Source organism: Microtus oregoni, unplaced genomic scaffold (assembly GCF_018167655.1).
Source record: "Microtus oregoni isolate MIOR12 unplaced genomic scaffold, Mior012 000057F_ref0000458, whole genome shotgun sequence".
Taxonomy (NCBI): domain Eukaryota; kingdom Metazoa; phylum Chordata; class Mammalia; order Rodentia; family Cricetidae; genus Microtus; species Microtus oregoni.
This window is the reverse complement of record NW_024543833.1, coordinates 7,821,770-7,839,576: the sequence shown is the minus strand read 5'-3', so window position 1 is coordinate 7,839,576 and position 17,807 is coordinate 7,821,770. Positions and strand designations below refer to the sequence as shown.

At 47.2% G+C, this 17,807-nt stretch overlaps 1 protein-coding gene across 15 annotated transcripts in view; it reads left to right on the top strand.

The window, feature by feature from the left end:
- Ldlrad4 (low density lipoprotein receptor class A domain containing 4) overlaps positions 1-17,807 on the top strand; it is a 323,747-nt gene that overhangs the window by 284,160 nt on the left and 21,780 nt on the right. For all 15 annotated transcript variants that reach the window (XM_041639126.1, XM_041639127.1, XM_041639129.1 and 12 more), the window contains one exon: positions 9,531-9,685. In XM_041639126.1, the coding sequence (XP_041495060.1) occupies positions 9,531-9,685 (155 nt within the window). The remainder of the gene's footprint in view (positions 1-9,530; positions 9,686-17,807) is intronic.

The following is a 17,807-nucleotide window of genomic DNA, read 5'->3' as shown; positions in this document are numbered from 1 at the left end:
CCCCTTGTGAAACGTCTATGTGAGGTGACTCCACCTGGTGTCATGCCCCTGGCCTCTGCTGTACGTAGGTAAGGCTCGCAGATCTTCGAGACTCATCTCTAAGTTTATTAGAAAGCTAATATGTCTTTGTAAACCCTTCCAGAGCACTTAGAGATGTCATTCCAAGACACAGTGGATGAGCACGTGACTCCATTTGAGTTGTATACAGTATCACACGTGTGTCCTTCTGTCCAGCACACTAGTCTTTCCCATGCCCTTCTACTTGGTGCCCTGCTCTTCTCTCCAGATCAAGACACATTGGTACTTATCTGTTAAGCAGGTCCGTCAAGTCTCATCAGCCTGGCTACCCAAGCCGAAGCTGAACAAGGGCACTACCACAGACGTGCTCAAGTGGATGGGGAAAGCTGCAGGCAGCTGAGGAATGTTGAGAGTGGGAGGAAGGAATAGTCTTCCCCAGGGAAGAGCTCGCCAGCTGGCCAGTCAAATGGTCAGCCCGAAATCATACATACAAGTAACACTATATGGCTCGAGCAAGTTGTATGTATCTATGCCGGAATAAATATGTATATACCTATACATATCGGTATGTAGCAAAAATGAATAGAAAAGGAGGCCATGAATTTGAAAGAAAGTGAGGAGGGGTAGATGGGAGGGTTTGGAGGGAAGAAAGAAATGAAGAATGATTAATTATAATCTCAAAAATAATTAAAAAATTAAAAAACAAATTAAAAAAATAGGCTAGTATTTACCTATTGTAGCCAGAATGAGATGTTTGTCACGGGCTAAACCCTCGCATTATGGTTTGTGTGATTTGACTTCTGCACTATCTTCCAGGAGCAACCCCTTAGGTGTGTGTAAGGGAGTAAAAACAACAGACAAGGACCACACCTGTGGAACCAACCCAGACAATCCCTCAGCAGTGCTGGGGTGGGGCACTGGGCAGCATTAACCAGGCTACTGTGTGCTATGCACGCTGCAGACACAGCCTGTTTCAATAGACGCTGTGCCCTACAACCTACAGTGACTATCCCATGGGGATACAAGGCAGCATTTGTTGTGTGTGTGTGTACGTGTGCATGTATGGTTTCACAAGCTGTCAAATGAGCTTTCTTCTATAAGGTCAAGTTTTTAACTTCTTGTTTTCTTTGAGACAGGGTTTCTCTGTGTAACCTTGGCTGTCCTGGAACTTGCTGTGTAGACCAGGCTGGCCTCTGACTCAGAGATCTGCCTGCCTCTGTCTCTTGAGTGCTGGGATTAAAGGCATGTGCTGCCACCACCACCATGCTTTGAACTTTGTTTTCAGACAGAATAATCAGAATTTAATTCAAATTGGTTCCTGTGACCGAAATGCCCAGTGATAAGAAAGTTCACTAAACAACATAAATGTAAGGCCATTAAAAGCAGCTATGTTGATTCTTTTTGAGTTTGTTTTTGTTTTGTTTGAGACAGGGTCTCGCTGTGGAGCCCTATCTGGCCTGGAGCTTGCTATGCAGACTGGAGTAGCCTCAAACTCACAGATCCACCTGCCATGTGACCCTATGCCCAGAAGATTTTTAGATACATGAAGTGTTCATAACATTCTAGAAAAGTAAACTTCAAAGTTGGTTATTCATGACTGCTTCAAAACACAAATGGGTCCAGTAGCACAGAACAGAAGGGGGTTTCAGAGCCCATGAAACGGACTGAACCCCGCTATTACAGGAGTTATATTATTATTAGAGGGGCAATCCTATTCCCTCCTTGGAGAGTGGGGTCACAGTCAGCTATCATGCTAACAGCCTTTGACCAGAAACTGCTGCCCCTGGTCTCCCAGGCTCTAGGAACAGTTGATAACTGAAGACCAGGGAAGCTGACTTGAACTGGGAACAGTTTGTAATTCTTCTTGCAGCCGGCTTTTCTAGAGTATTCCATGAGCTGAAGATTCTGTCAATCTACCTGGAACCCCGCCCCCATAGTCACTCAGTCACTCATAACCCCGAGGAAAGTCACCAAAGAAAGGAGCTACATTTTTAATTTAGAAATGACTGAAGAACAGCCACGGGGCCTAGATTTGACCGTATGCTCAAATGTAAATTTCCGTGCTAAACTTCTGCCTCTTTGAGCTAGGGAAAATGTCCCAAAGATCTTCTTGGCAATTCTCTTGCTCCTTTTCTGCTTCCACGAATTAGAACAGGAGAGAGTGCTGTCCTCAGTGCTTGGACCTGCTGTCGTGCCCCAGGTGGCATTCCCGGGCTCTCAGCAGGGACTGCCGTCCATTGCCCTTGTTTCTGACTCTGGTAGTAACCAACGGTTTAGTTTTGCTTTGATAACTCTTCCTGCAGCCAGCACTGTTGTCACGGCCCATGGCATCCCTATTTACCCTAAATAAGGAGAAACAAGAGCTATTCTCGGCAGTGCCTGTGGTCGGGGTTATTTGCAGTGTGGTGTGGTGGCACTCTGCCCTTTTCACTGTGGCTGCCAGGTGATTTTTTTTTTCCTCTGAAAACTGTAACAGACATGCAGCCTTCCACGAAGCCTCTCCACACGGCCTCGGGCCATCAGAATGCTTAAGGGAGGTTTTTATGAACATTTGAAAAACACCGTCTAGACCTCCAGAGAAAGTGGCTACTTGTACAAAAGGAACCTGGGACGTGTCCTCCTGGGAGAGGTCTCTGCTTTCCTGTTTGAATGGCCCCTTTGTATCACCTGGGGCTATTTTTCTGTAATTTCAGAACTGTTTGAACGAAAACTGCGCAGTAAGGTTGAGAGTTCTGGTTTGAAAGGATTCTCTCAATGCTGGGTTTGTGCCGCTACGCCATGAGAGAGAGATAAGAGAGAATATGAATGTGAGCGCTTCTTGTTGTGGTGAGGCGCTGCCAGCTGTCAGCGCTGGGAGAGCTGCTGTAAGCGGTCAGGGACCTTGCTGGGTAGCCTGGCGTCCAGGGGGAGGGATGTGGTGGGTGCTGGCAGCTGGATCCACAAGGCTGGCGGTCCTGCTTGCCGCGTTGTCACGGTAAGCACACGCTCTATTTCCTCAGCTCTGAAAAGCTTCCAGCAAAGAGGAAGGGGTAAAAAAAAAATATGTTGGGATTTTCAGATCCCCTCTCTCTGCTGAGTCTGATTTGCTGTTTGCCTGTTATCAAAAGATTATTGGATTGTAATAGGATAAGATACACCGTCTAGCTGCATTCTCTTTGCCTTGCGTGTGTGACATGCTGGGGTTGTGACATGTCTGGATGTGAACTGTCTGGGTGTGAGGCCAAACGCAGAGAAAGGCAGACTAACCATTGATATATGTTGTCGTCAACAACACTGAGTGCTCTTGGGATTGGAGACCCGGCTTACTCTCTCTGCGCCATTGCCAGCTTCCTGCCGCAGACCTCCTGATTTCTGTTGATGGCGGTTGATAATTGGTAGTCACAGTCTGTGGTCGGAGCCGCAGTGTTTGAGTCTAGCACCTGGGCTGGGCCCCTGCTGATAGAGTAGAAAGAGACATAAGAACCCCCCTCCTCTCTCTCTCTCTCTCTCTCTCTCTCTCTCTCTCTCTCTCCCTCTCCCACACACCGGCTATCACTACAGCTCTGAGCTGCCTGGAGAGGAGCTGGCCTGAAGTTGAAGGATGGTTTGAACTGGGTGGGCTGTGCCACAGCTGGATTCCCCCTTGCCAAGGACTTGATTATGTCCATCGAGCAGCTGAGCAACAGCACACTGAAGGAGGTTCAGTTTAAAGACCTGTTCCTTAAAAAAGGTACATTTGCAGGGGGCAGCTGTGGGCGACGCATGGTCTTCGGGGCTTGTTGCGGGGTTGGTTTTCTTCTGCCCTTGGAGTTTGGTCTGAGCAGAAGAGCAAGTCCTTCTCAGGAAGCCTGTTCTTAAATGTGGCAATAGTGGTGTATCCCATCAAATCGAGAGGTGGAGGCAGGAGGATCCGAAGTTCAGGATTTTCTTCAGCAACATAGTAAGTTGAGTGAGTTGGAGGCCAGCCTGGGATACAGGAAGCCTGTCTCAAGAAGAAAAAAAAAAGTTTGTTTTGCCTGTCAGTCTGTCAGCTCTCTCAGGTGGGAATCGTAAGGGAGCTTTTTCTGTCTTCTTTGATTTGCAATTAGCTTGTTCCGCTCAAAGATTTTATATATAATTACTTTTCCCCCTTCAATTGCCCTCAAAGTTTCCCTTTGATTGATGATGTTTTTTTTTTTCCACCCTGAGTTGTTGAAAACATTTGAAAGAAAAAAAGATGTATTTCTTTCAATGGGATTGGGTCATTGACTAGTTTTTCCGGTTATCAAAGTAACAGGAGATATTGGGAAACAGAAATTGGCTCCAAGAGTGATGGGGAGCTAAGGAGAGTGAGAGGCAAACAGGCGGCCAGTTAGCCAGCACTCAGAAGCCACCACTGGGACTGGGACTGGGACTGGGACAGTTCCATGCGCAGCTCTATTTCTTCTGACACCTTCTTAATAACGTGGAGGTGAGGCGCGGGTGGATCTGAAATGACTTCTATGGGGTGGGGGGAGTCTGATCTTAGGCACTTTTAGTTCCCGGTTATAGCATGGCAGGGCATGGACTTGTTTGCAAAGGTTCGTAACTACCCCACCATTCCTCTGCGGGTTTATTTCTTTTTGGCGACAATTCTGTCAGTCATCTTTGATTGGGAGATGTTTAGGTCAGTTTTTTTTTTTTTAAAGAAATCAGGGGAGACTAGATGATGAAGTATGTAGAGAAAAGTCGTATTATTGGACAGGTGCTTCGGCCTTTGATGTGCCCTCAGCTGGAGATACTTGCAGAATCTGTATTCTAGGGATTTCTTAGCCGGTCTAATCCTTGTTGACTTCTATCCGGCCGGCCCGGTGCCTTGGGAGGTACCTGGTTGGGATGGAAGTTGGGGAGATGTGCCTTTGTGTCATCTGCTCCACCTGCGGATCCTAGATAACACTTCCAACGTTGTTGTGATGCGAACTGCCTTATGTAAATATAGGAATGTAGCTGGAATATAGAAGCAGATAACTTACAGCAATCAGGAGCCTTTTCTGGTGGCCATTTGAACTTCCTTTAAATAGGAATGCTGGGTAATTGGTGCAAAATATGGAACCCTTTGCTAAAATGTTAGCATCGTTAAAGTTGTTGGTGAATGTTTGCCAGGATACAGTTCTGTGCGAGACAGTGTATAAACAAATTAGAAAACAGAATTTGGAAGACCCGATCTCCTTATATGTAATACACACTAATTCCACATCAATGATTAAGACCTGGCCCACGGCTCAGTCTCTGAGAGAAGGTCAGAGGACAAAGGTCAGAAAGGAGTGTTAGTATGGCATGGACTCTGTGCCTAAAGGAAGCAGTGTGAGGGTCAGGAGCCTGCTCTCAAGGGCTCAGAGACAAACTTATAAAGGAAGATACAGCCAGCAATCGCAAAAACCTGGTTGTTTTTATAGTTCTATTTTTTCCTTTCTCCCTTCCATTGTCCTACTCATTAACAAACAATTTGGAGTAAATCCACTAGCCACAAAGAAAAATGCAATTTTAAAACTTTAATATAATCATAAGCTGTAGCCCTTATTGTTTTGCCTTCTGAACTTTTATCTGTGAAGTCATTTTTTTATAGCAGAGGCTAAATATTGCCCTCAACTATGGAGTTTAATGAGTGTGAATTTTCATTCAAGCATTAAAATCTCCAAGAGTGTTTTTATACCAATAGTCTCCAGCTCAAGACAATTATAGGCTAAGTAGATCCCAGTTCCTTCCCCCATCCATCTCCCCGTTACCGCTAAGGAGTTTGGAAAGAATCTGCCCGACTATAGGAACATTCAGCAATTGAAAAGTGTCACAGACCCATAAATAAAAAAAAAAAAATCACCCACCCCCATGGCTGTCATCTTACCACGACACCTGTTTCTGCCGAGCAGGACAGAGACAGGAAGGAAATGCAGACACAAGTTTAGTGTTGAAGAAGCCAAACCAGACCAAGCCAATGTCACAAAGTCGGCCTCTCTGCCTCAGCAGTGGAGGGGAGTAGGAAGGGTTTGCAGGGAGGGGACTGTCTAGAGGGTGGGATTCTGTGGCAGGCTGGTCATGGTCTTCCATTCTCTGTGTTCCCAGCCTGTAGTGTGAAGGGGGATGAGGTAGAGGGGTTTCTGTTGGTACAAGTAAGAGGTGAATCACTCAGAGGTCTGTGAGGAGCGGCTGGTCCTGGCCTTGACATAAGTGTTCTACAGGGCGGCTCCCCCACAGGCGGTCAAAGTGTTTGTTTTGCTGGTGAAAGGAAGGGCTCATGGGGCCCACACCATGTTCCTCCTTTAGAGGTTTTCAGTCAGGGAACACATCACATATCTGGAACGTAAAACTTAATTAAACATTTAGAAACCTCGACTCCTGCAGATGAGGATGTATTCATGGAGGAAAGACCTAATGGAAGATGGTGCTAGCCACCCCACAAATAGAAGTGGGTGTTATATTAGGAAGCCAAGAGTGGTACAAACACATCTCCCCAGAGTTCATTAAAAATAGTTCAGACATTCATGCCTCCTGGAGGATTCAGTTCAGGTCCTCATTGGACCAAGGCATGGACCAGCCTGCTCCACACAGTTCTGTTCCTGCGGTTCCCCACAGCACAGCTCAGAATTTCTTGGAGATGTTTCTATAAAGACAGAGATGCCATCATCACTGCCGTCATTGTCACCATTTTACAGTAATAAAGTAAGGAACTGTGATCCCTTCCTGTAAGTTTGAAATTTTATTGTAAAATTTCTGGTGTGTGGCTGGCAATGACTCATCCATTGCCCCTTAGATTTCAGCCTCATAAAAGGAACAGGAGCTCAGAAATTCTGTTTAGCCTCAAGTCCTTTACTTGCGTGGCTTTTTGCCTTACTTCTGTTGATATCCGTAACTACTGAAATCAGGGAAACCTGACCGGTGGGCTGTGTTCAGAATCCATAGTGATTTACACAAAGATTCAGAAACCTCAAAAGCATCCAATTACCCTTTTAAAATGCTGGTGTTCCTGTGGGCTTAAAAAGTATTCCCATCCTAATATTTCTTTCCAAATTCATTCTCTCCCCGACGTCCCTTTCCTAGCCTACCCCTCCAAAGCAAAACTAAAGCGTCTTTCCTTCATGTGTCCCCCAGGCTCCCCGGACCATCATGCGCTCTCCGTCCCCCACCACGTGAAAACAAGCTGTGGAGATTTGGGGCAGAATCTAATGATTAAAATAAATGAAAGGACAGACATGGGGGGAGGGAAGGGCTTTCCACAGAGCAGGACCCCGAGATCTGCTCATCCCTGGGGACCACCCTCTGTTTAATGGCTTTTACTTTGAGAATCCCCCAGAGCCGGATGTTTTTACTCTTCCTATTTTCCCACTTTTGGTTTTCTATCTCTTAAAACTTAAACGAGAAAATGATCTGTCCTCACGGACTGTTCTGCCCCAAATTCGAAGAGTAGATAGATTTTAAAATATTTTCATTTGATGTTACCATGTGCATACATATGTATGATGTGAACGTTTATGTCAGCATGTATCTGCCACGACACACATATGTAAGTCAGAAGACAGCTGTGTGGGGAGGGGTCATTTCTCTCCTCCAGGGATCAAACTCAGATAGTCAGACTTTGCTGAGCCATCTGCCCTGCCCTAGCCCTGTAGGCTGTAGTGTTCTGCTCTGGGTACCACACCCAGTGCAGACCCCACGGGGATGGCCTTCAAACAGCAACACAGGGATCCCGTGCTGCTGCTAGCCATAACTTGCGAAGATTCTGGCCTTAGGGATTGGATACCCTGGATTTCATTCTTGTCTGTTCAAAGAGCTGCCTCTCATGCTTGGGCTGAGTGACTCAAGCCTACTGTTGCCCCAGGGGCCCACTGGCTATAACTGTAAGGCCGATTTCCTTGGCCAGTGCCCCACCTCCAGGGACCCTATTTATACTTCCAAAGCCCTTGAGTCAGCCTGTTGCCTCACCGTGACACAGATCTTAGCTTCCTGATTCTCCATCACCTGTGGACCCCTAACATCGCTGGGCAGCTTTTGAGCCCTCCCTGTCCCTGCCAGGGCTCTGGTCTTCTGCTTGAAGCTGCAGTGCAGTTGTACAGCTGCAGACAGCTCAGCAAGGGCAGTGCACTCCGGTGGGTACACATGGCAGGTTTACAGGAGAGCTTAGGATGGAGGCTCAGAAGCTCCAGTCCTCAGGAAAAGAACAAGAGTAGTGAGGACGCTTTCTTTTAAGGGAGCTTGTATACACACTGTTTATGCAATGGGGATCTTGCTCACCCTTGCTTGGATTTTTAAGTAATGTATCAGATCATTTCATTCAGAATGCCCTATGCTGTCTATACCCAAAGTATAAAATACAACACAGAGATCTAAACATGAAAGAACAAAATAAAAGTTCTTAGAGGAAAAAATGTTTTTGGAATATCAGTGTAGCCATGAAGAAAGAAATGAGAGAATCATTAATGCCATGAGAAATATTGTCTGTAGAGAATCTCACAGAGGAATTTACATAAATGAGAGACAAGGTCTCTGGCTCAGGACTGCTCTCCCTGCTGTTGGTGAGGTCTCCTAACTACCTGTCAGGCACCACTGTGTGCTAATTACTGAGGATGCAGTGTCAGCCACAACAGACTTAGGACCATAGTTTCGTGAGAAACCCTGGGTGCACACTCAGCTTCATCTCGGGTCGGGAATGCTGAAGCGGGGAGGGGAAGGAATCCAGACATGTGTGTGCAGGGTGTATTAATAACTGTGGGGTATCATTCGTAATGTTAGTGTTGGAGGCCTACCTTGGTCTTACCGCTCAGACGCTGTGCCTGCAGAATGGGGGAATGCTTTCTAAGCTGCCTACAAAGGCAAATTCTCCCAGGACTAGATGCTTGAAGCTACTCTCTTAACATTTATTTCCCCTGTGAGTTGAGCTCTGAGAAATTTTACTCAGAGAGGTGGGTTTGTTTTGTAGAGAGGTTGCATAGGTGCAGCTTCATTTGGGGGAGAATTCCTCAACTCCGCTAGAATGAAGAGATAGACGGTCACCTGACAGGACAGGAGTTGAGGAGACAGCTCAGGCTGGCCTGAGGTTGGCCCAACATACACAGGTGCCCATTTTGCACCTGCCTCTGGTGAACTCACCGGGCTGACCTTGAATTCCATCCTGTCAGTGAGGAAAGTTGTAGCCAAAACCCGGGAGGCCTTGCAGGGCCAGCAGAAGGTTTTTGTAAGGCTTTAAGTTTGAAGACCAGGTTCTAGAACTTTGCAAAGCAGAGCAACAGAGATCTATGGGACAGGGCACTCCCAGAAACTCTATTTGTCCAAAATGTTACAATACCAAGGTCCAGCAAATGACTGACCCATAGCATCTGCAGGCAGAGCTCAGGTGTCACCCTGACCCAGCCACATATTTGCTTTATGCCTGCATTTTCTTCTTCTCCTGAGTGTGGCCATAGTTTCTATGTCCCCTCTGGGGACTGGATCTGAGGGGTCATAACTGCAGCTGCAGGGGTGTCGAGCCAGGAAAGAACTCACATGCTGGGGCCTTCGCTCACAATCCTTCTTCTTCCTTGCAGCGGAGCTGGAGTTCGCCCAGGTCCTCATCATCGTCGTGGTGGTCACCGTGATGGTGGTGGTCGTCGTCTGCCTACTGAACCACTACAAAGTCTCCACACGTTCCTTCATCAATCGTCCCAACCAGAGCCGGAGACAAGAAGACGGCTTGCAGCCGGTAAGTGTGAGCCTGGGCCATCTGGAGTGCTCTTGGGCCCCGTTCTGGAGTTGCAAACCCAGGCAGGGTATGGCAAAGGGCTAGAGGGCTCACCGCAGTACAGAGTTGTCAAGGGCTTTGGGTTGATGGCTAACGTTGAAAAGCGTGTACATCGTATACAAAGAACTCAGTGGATTCTTACTTGGAGCCAGTACCCAGTCAGGAAAGTGGCCCTTCGAAAGCTCGCCCTGGTCTTCCATCTGTGAAAGTCTCCATTTGTTTATTGGCCATTAGCCCTAATTGGGCTTGCTAGCTGTGGCCCACACACTCCCATGCCTTCTCTCTCGTGTCTGGCTTCCTCCACACAGTTCTAGGTTATACATAGATCTGTGCTTGAATTTAGTCCTGGATTGGTCTAGGGTTAAGTGATGTCCTCATCCATCACCAAGTGTGTCTGCAGTTCTTGGGTGTGAGTCAGCCGAAGGAGACAGTGGGAAGACAAGCAATGCGTGCCTTTTTAGATAGATGGAATGAGAGGAGCTCTCGGAGGTGGAGGACGCTACAAGCCATCAAGCCAGGCTCCTCACTTTGGAATTTTTAAACGTTTCTATTTCTTGCCCCCAAACATCTTTCCCCCTTTAGTAAAAGAGTATGATGTAAGGCTAAGCTGACCCATAACCAAACTTGGGAGGCCAGGGGGTGCTGGGCATGTTCTCAGCATGCTTTATAACCCGCGAGTCTGGTGACTTTTAGCAGGAGACTTGGAAATAGGGCATGTAAGTGAGTTTGAATTCTCAATTTCCGTGTAAGACATAGGAGGTATCTAGTATCCATCTTCCCTTCTTTTCTTCGTAGCAGGAGAGCCTACTTTATGGAGTGTCCCTTACTAGGACCAGAGAGATGCCCGGCCACTGCCCAACTTAGGAGAGGCTGTTGCGGGTATGGGGTGTAACCATGGTAATGGGTAGTATGGAATGGCGGCTGTGCCCTTCTCAACAGGGCAGGGTCTTGCTTCAGTGGAACCACAGTTCTGCCCAGGGAACCTAATGGCTTGGTGGTCCTTGTGTGCAAACGCAAGCACAAGAGGGAACAAGGAGGGCATGTCTTTCCGTATGCTGTATACACCTCAGGCCTGAAGTACAGGCTGGGGCAGTGATGGTGGACATGACTTGGCCTAACAGTCTCTCTTCCTTTCAGCTTTCTGCATCATCTCTTATTGACTTCCTCAGTTTCTCCTGGTCCCCAGTTTTGCCTACTGGCTCCCCTGGGCCTGCTTGATTGACTTCTTTATATACCACAGTGACTTTCTGTGGCTTGCCACCTGGTAGCCACACCATCCACCCCTGACATTACATCGTACAAAGATGGCTCCAATTTTGAAAGAGAGAGCAAATTCTTCCAAAGTCCTGAGTTTAAAGAGGACATGGAAAATCTTGTTATGGTGGCCATTTTAGAGCCACACAGGATCTTTGCTTTGCTTTAAAATAAGGGCTGTGGATGCCAGCCACTCCTTGGCAGCTGTGGTACAACTCTCTCACATTGCCATCAACAGTAGGCAACAGCACTCAGGTTGACACAGATTGCCAGGGGTGCTTGGTTCTGGGCGTAAGCTTTACTTCCTAAGTGCACCCAGCGTAGTTTCTGGTTCTAAAATATGCCCACCTTCCTTTGTGGTACATTTGTACTTTGTACTCCAGGAGGCCTCAAATATTCAGTGTTCCGGTATGGGTGACACAGGTTCTTCCAGTCCCTTGCCTAGTCCCCTGGACTTGCCTAGACTGCAGGTATCATCAGCTTCCAAGTGCCCGTGTCTCCACAGGGCAGACCCAGCAGGCACTGCGCTCTCTCACCGTCACCGCCCTTAGGTGTTGCATCGTGGCCACAGGCACCATGGTCATGTATTTACCAAGGGGGGCAGAGCAGGAAGACTGCTCGAGAGGGGCAAGAAGCTAAGTTCTTGTGTGGTTTCACTTGGGAAGGCGCTTCTTCTTTATCTGGTGGTCTACCCCACGCTGGCCTCTCTGGGAATATGGAGAATGTGGGTCAGGGAGTAATGACATGCGGACTGGAAGGACTTCCCTTTCTGGAAACTGGGAAGGTGTCTTTGAGCAGTCCTGCCAGGATGCATATTGAGTAGCAGCAAAGACCATCAGTAGTTCCTGAATTTTGTCCACTGAGGGTAGTTCTGTTGGTAAGCTGTGTGTGGAGATCTGGGTTCGGCTGCTAAGCTGGAGCTTGTGGAAAGGCATGCCTTTCGTGCCCGTGTTTATGAAGTGGCCGTGAGACTAGTGTGGCCTTTCCCTCCCAAACTACTGAGTAGCTCTTTTTTTTTTTTTATTTTTTTCTCTGAATGATACACAGTTGAGCTCCATCCCTCCCCAGGGTTTATGTATTCTTTCTCTGTTAATCACTGTAGACATTGGCCAGCTCTAGTCCATGCTTTATCAAATTCAAGGTGTATTTAGACACTGTGACCAGGGGTGCTCTGATCTTAGACCGTGGTTTGAATTCCTAAGTAGGACTATTAGCATAGCAGTATTTATTATTACCCATTTATGGTTCTAAAAAAAGGGAGAAAGTACAGGAAGAAGAAACAAACCTTCCTGCTCTCCTGTGCATAGCGGAGTTTCTGTCCTTTCTACTCCTCCCTAACTCCTTCCGTGAAGTGTTGCTCCCTTCCTAGGGCTAGGGAATCACATCATTTTCAGCCGGGGATATTCATTCTGTAGAGGCTGGGATGATGGTACAATTGAGGAGGTAGTACTTCAGAGACAGTCTGATCATTCCACAATGCACAAGAGACCCCAGGAATCCCCTTAGTGCTCAGTGCCACCCACCCAAGCATACTGTTAGCAAGGAAGGCCACCATCATCACAAGCACAGTTCCTCTGGCTGCTTTGATGTGTCCATAAGGAGACATAGCTGTTCTGAGACTCTGCATGGTAGACACTTTCCCTAGCCATTTCTTTCTGCCTCTGGACCTCACCCATTCACTGGACCTCATCTTAGCCAAGAGAGCAAAGTGACCAGGAAAGAATGTCCAGCTCTCATCCTACCTGACTGAGGTCAAGGCTCCATTACCACCCTTTTGATCCTACTGGGAATGCTTAGGTCTCATCAGCCCCCTGTGTTTATGAAGTGGGCATGAGAACCCGTTGTCTCCTCTTCTTCAAGTGACTGGCCCACTCTTGACACCTTCTAGTCACTTTTCCAGGTTGTCGCCCATGCCCTTTCAAGATGATAGTCTCTGTTCACCATCTTCCCCAAAAGAACTTGTAGGAATTGGGCAGTCACGTCATGGAAGAGAAGATGCTCTGTTCTTGTTCGCATTGCTTGGCCAGCCAGGTTGCCTCTGGATGGGAATGTTAATTTGTAGAACTTGGGGCAGAATGACAAGTGAGAATGAATGTATGTACCAACTGTGCCTCTGTTGGGTGACTTCAAATCTGTTACCCAAGTCCTGTTCCTAGATTCCGAAGCACTTTCGATTAGCTAGCACCCAAGTCCCAGGCTCACCTCCCCTAGCAGCGTGGGCAAGTGTCTTAGACACCCTGCTACTTGGCAGCATGTAGGTGCAGAAGGTTCCATAGGGAACCCCTTATTGTTCTGAGCCTGAGTGTTGCAGAGATATTCAATGTTTTGGGTCTTTTGCATACTTAGTACAGATCCACGTGAGGTCTTTAGTGTGGTTGTAACGTTGTGTTCATCTTTAACTGGTTGAGAAAGAGTGAGCCACCTTTCTTATGAGGGGCATTTCGCTTTGATCAAAAGGAAAAGTCAGAATGAAGTTAGTTCCTTGTTGTAATTAGAGTCAGTTTGTCAGTCTGGAGTCAATCATCTGGGAGGAGAGACTGGACCCAGGAACTGCCTAGATCAGATTTGTCTAGGTGGGGCATTGTCTTGATTATTAATTGATGCAGGAGGGTCCAGCCCAGGGTGGGTGGTACCATTCCTAGGCAGGTGGTCCTGGGTCATGTAAGCACACTAACTGAGCAGGAGAGTGAGTAAGCCAGCAGGCATTCCCCCAAGCTTCCAGCTCCTCCTTGAATTCCTGGCCTACCTCTTCCCTCAATGATGGATCATGACTTGGAAGTGTAAGGCAAATGGATCCTTTTCTTCTCCATGTTGCTTTCGTCAAGGTACCTTTTATCAGAGCAGCAGAAATCAAACTGGAACATGCATAGAACAGGATCTCAGGAGCTTGACTGGCCTTGGGTGCTGGGGACATGCTCTGAAAAGACACTTGCCTTCCAGCTGCTGTTGGCCTGCGAGTCCTTCCTCTAGACGGCACAATCTTGAGGGTCTTCACAGAAAGGAGACACGCTGCTCCTGCCTCCACTATCACCTCTTCTCACATCACCAACAACCCTGTTCGTTCCGTCTCTGTTTGGGACAATGCAGGTTTGAAGTGTGAGGAGGGCTCCATGTACCTGAGGTCAGTGGCCCTCCCTCTGAGACATGCGTGCCAGGGCTGACCAGTGAAAGTCACCGAATGAAAAATAGTACCCCAGGCTACAAGAAAGAAAAAGTACAAGCTCAAATGATGAACAACAGGAGATAGATTTGTGACATAAATCTTTTTGTTTGTCTTGGGGCACTCCCAACTTGTTTATAAGTGTCTGGTTTCCATGGGTTAGAGCTTTGAGACCATCTAGATTTCTTTCCTTTATCTTAAATTACCAAATAAGGGGAAAATAATAAAAGGGCCTAGCTATTCCAGACTCAACCCTAAGGATTATTTGCCAGAATGGTCTAGGTCAGTGGTTCTAACCTTCCTAATACTGTGACCCTTAACTATAGTTCCTCATGTTGTGGTGACCCCAACCATAAAATTCTTATTATATTTCTGTTTCATAACTGTAATTTTGCTACTGTTATGAACAGTAATATAAATATATGATATGCAGGATATGCAATCCCTTAAGGGGGTTGCAACCCACAAGTTGAGAACCATTGGTCCAGGCTTTTCCTACTTGGGAGGCCTGAGACATCCTTTCTGACAACTCAACCCCAGCCAGGTGGGTCCTGCTGACCACATCTGGAAAGCCCAGGGGTTTGTGGTCAGTGGGCATGCAGAGGTGGCTGGCTTCAGAGCAGGGCTGAGAGGTAAAGAGTTGTGCACAGTGTGAACCACACGAGATAGTAGATATTGAGCCACTCTTGACTTGTAAAAGCAGAAACTTTGATTTAAAAGTTAAAGAAAGGGTCATGGTAGGCATTTCTTCAATATCAGCTTCACTATCTTCAATATCAGCTGCTATAGGGACTCAATCTGTTGTTTGGAGCCAGGCTTCTCCCATTGAGACTACAGTCAGCAGCTTGGGAAAGACAATCACTTGTCTGCCAGTCCAGCTTTACAGGAGACCCAAGGCCATTTCGTTTGTCCCCCTGGATGGTGGGAAAGACAACCTCTGTGGTTGTCTCCTCTGTCGATGCAGAAACTTGAGTTCCTCAGACCCCGAGTACCTTGAGGTGCGGCAGGTCTATACCCCAAAGAACTTCAGATGTGACCTGAAGCATGGTCAAGTGCCTGCCGTTTGCCCCTATTACAAAAGTTGACCCATCTGTTAAGAATTGGGGAATATCACCCCGATTTTAGAATTTACATCTTCTCTAGCAGATTGGGCCACCCTGGCCTCTCAGGATGGGTCCCAGAACTGAAGCCCCAGGAGATGGGACAATGTACACCTGTGGTTGTAATCCTACTTTCTTTTTGGATCCTCAGTCCTGTAGGAGTGCTATTGGTAACTATGGGTTTGCAGCATTTGGTAGGCGGTGGGAGGGCTGTGTTAAGTGTTTTTTCAGACATTAAATTTTTATCTATGAGTGCTTGCCTGCATGTATGTATGCCAGTGCATGCCTGGTGGCAATGGAGGGCAGAAGACTCTATCCGGTTCCTTGGAACTGGAGTTATAACTGGTCGTGAGCCACCATGTGGGTGCTGGAAACCAAACACCGATCCTCTGTAGGAGTACCAAGCGCTCTGAACAACTGAGCCATCTCTCCAGGCCCTCAACTCTTATTTGTTTGCAGGATCTCACTCTGTAGTCCAGCCTGGTCTTGAACTCACAACCCCTGCCTCAGCCTCCAAGCCCTGGGATCATAGGCGTGAATCCCCAGCCTGGCATGGGAGTTATAAGAAAACATTGTTTAGCACATGGGACTGAAAGCACAGGGAGAGAATATAAATAAATTAAGCTGGCTCACGTTTCCAGAAAACAAAACACAACAAACAAACAAAAAGGGAGAAATGCCATTGTGACAGTAGAGACTGCTTCTGCTCATTGAGGAGCGACACGTGTGTCTGAGTGAAGGAAGTGTGGCATGTCCTGTGACTGGTCTCTCTGGGACAGGACCTTCCCCTCCGTGGCTAAAGTCTGTGACTGAGGAGGTGGCTTGGTTGTGGACTCCCTAGCTGTCTGCAGTCCAGGAGCAGCCTTGGAAGGAAAGGCGGTTGGAGGACAGCAATTCTGGGTGGCATATAACAGCCTTGATCCTGAAAGCATTGGGGCTCAGCAGCCCCCTGCAGCTGTACCTTCCAGGACCTGCTGAAGGTGCCCGGTGCCTTTCTCAGCCTGCTTGTGCCTTTCACATCCCTTTTCTGGCAGCGGCTTTCAGATGGGCTTCCTACCCACAGGGATATTGGAAACCCACAAACCATGCTCTGGTCCCAGGAAGGGTGTAGGGAATGGAGGGCTGGCTACCATATCTGTTTTCTTCCAAAGTGACTGAAGAATGTCTGCTTATTTTCTGGTCTCCCCACTTAAATTGTGTATAGAAAAGTGTTTATAAAATGATGGGGAAAAATATTTTCATTAGGGTCTTATTAAATGATGTCATTGTCATAGTCCTGTTTCTGACACGCTGGACTAAAACTAAGTGTGGCAGAGGATTGCCTGGCAGAGTTGATGGGATGGAAGGTGATGTCATGGGGTGGCGTCCCTGTCAGTGTTATCCTGGCACCTTTAAACCAGATGGAGTTGTCCATACTGACCAGTCACCATTCTCCACTATTTCATAAGGCGGGGGTGCCGAGCAGACAGTCGGGGCGGGGCAGTGTTTATCCGGAGACTCTCAACACTGACTTCCTGTTGCCAGTTACACTGTCTGCCTCCCTGCCTTGGCAGGAAGAGCTTCAGCTGTCAGGTGGTCACTGAAAGGGTTTTACCCTTTGATATATCTGTCTGAAGCCCTAGGAAACTGATTAATCAGAATGTGCCCATCCCTCCAAGGATGAGAAGAAGCAGAATCTGAGGAGGATGCAGCCAATTCCTGTCTGAAGCAGCATACGTGGACAGTTTTAATAGCCACGTTTATCTTTAAAGTCACGTGACTCCCAGGGTCCTCTTTATGTCACCACTGCTCAGAATTTAGAAGTATCTTGAGGGCTCACAGGTACTTGGTTTTCTTATCAAGGAACACTTCTTTTTTCTTCTTCATGATGTCAAGTCTTCATTTTTCTATTTATTTCCTGAAGATAGGTTTGAGCTTGGGTATCATCCAAAATCCATTTAGGATCAAGTCCTGTGGATGATTGGGTGACGTGGCGGTAGAATACCAGGCTGGTGCAGGCCAGGTGACTCTGGATGGATGCTATCCAGCTTACACACTGAGCAGCACCAGGATCAGAAAGGACCACAGTAAACTGATGCTGCTTCTGGAAGGCGGTGTAGACTCCCACGCTGAGGGGCTGGAGAAATGGCTCAGTGGTGACTTGGTGCTGCTCAGAGGACCCAAGTTCTATTCCCAGGACTCATGTTGGGTGACTCCAAACCGCCTGGAACTCTAACTCCTGGGGATCTGATGCCCCTCTCTGGTATCTGCCTACCTGCATCCATAAGGCCTATACCTCCCCCAACACATATACACATAAATAAAAGTAAAAATAAATCCTGTGATGAGAATGTATGCACGGCGAATTCTAGACCAACCCAAGTTCCACACTGTGAGACTCTTTCTTTTAAAAACTAAAAATCCTCTTTTCACATAACAAAAGATGCTGGGAAATCCAATCATCTTTAGACTCCAGAGAGGTAGTTTGATAATGATTTGTACTGGTGCAAAGTATTTGTAAAAATAACATGCTAAAATAATTTATGAATATTTAAAATTTTACATATTATTATCATATGCCACGGCACAT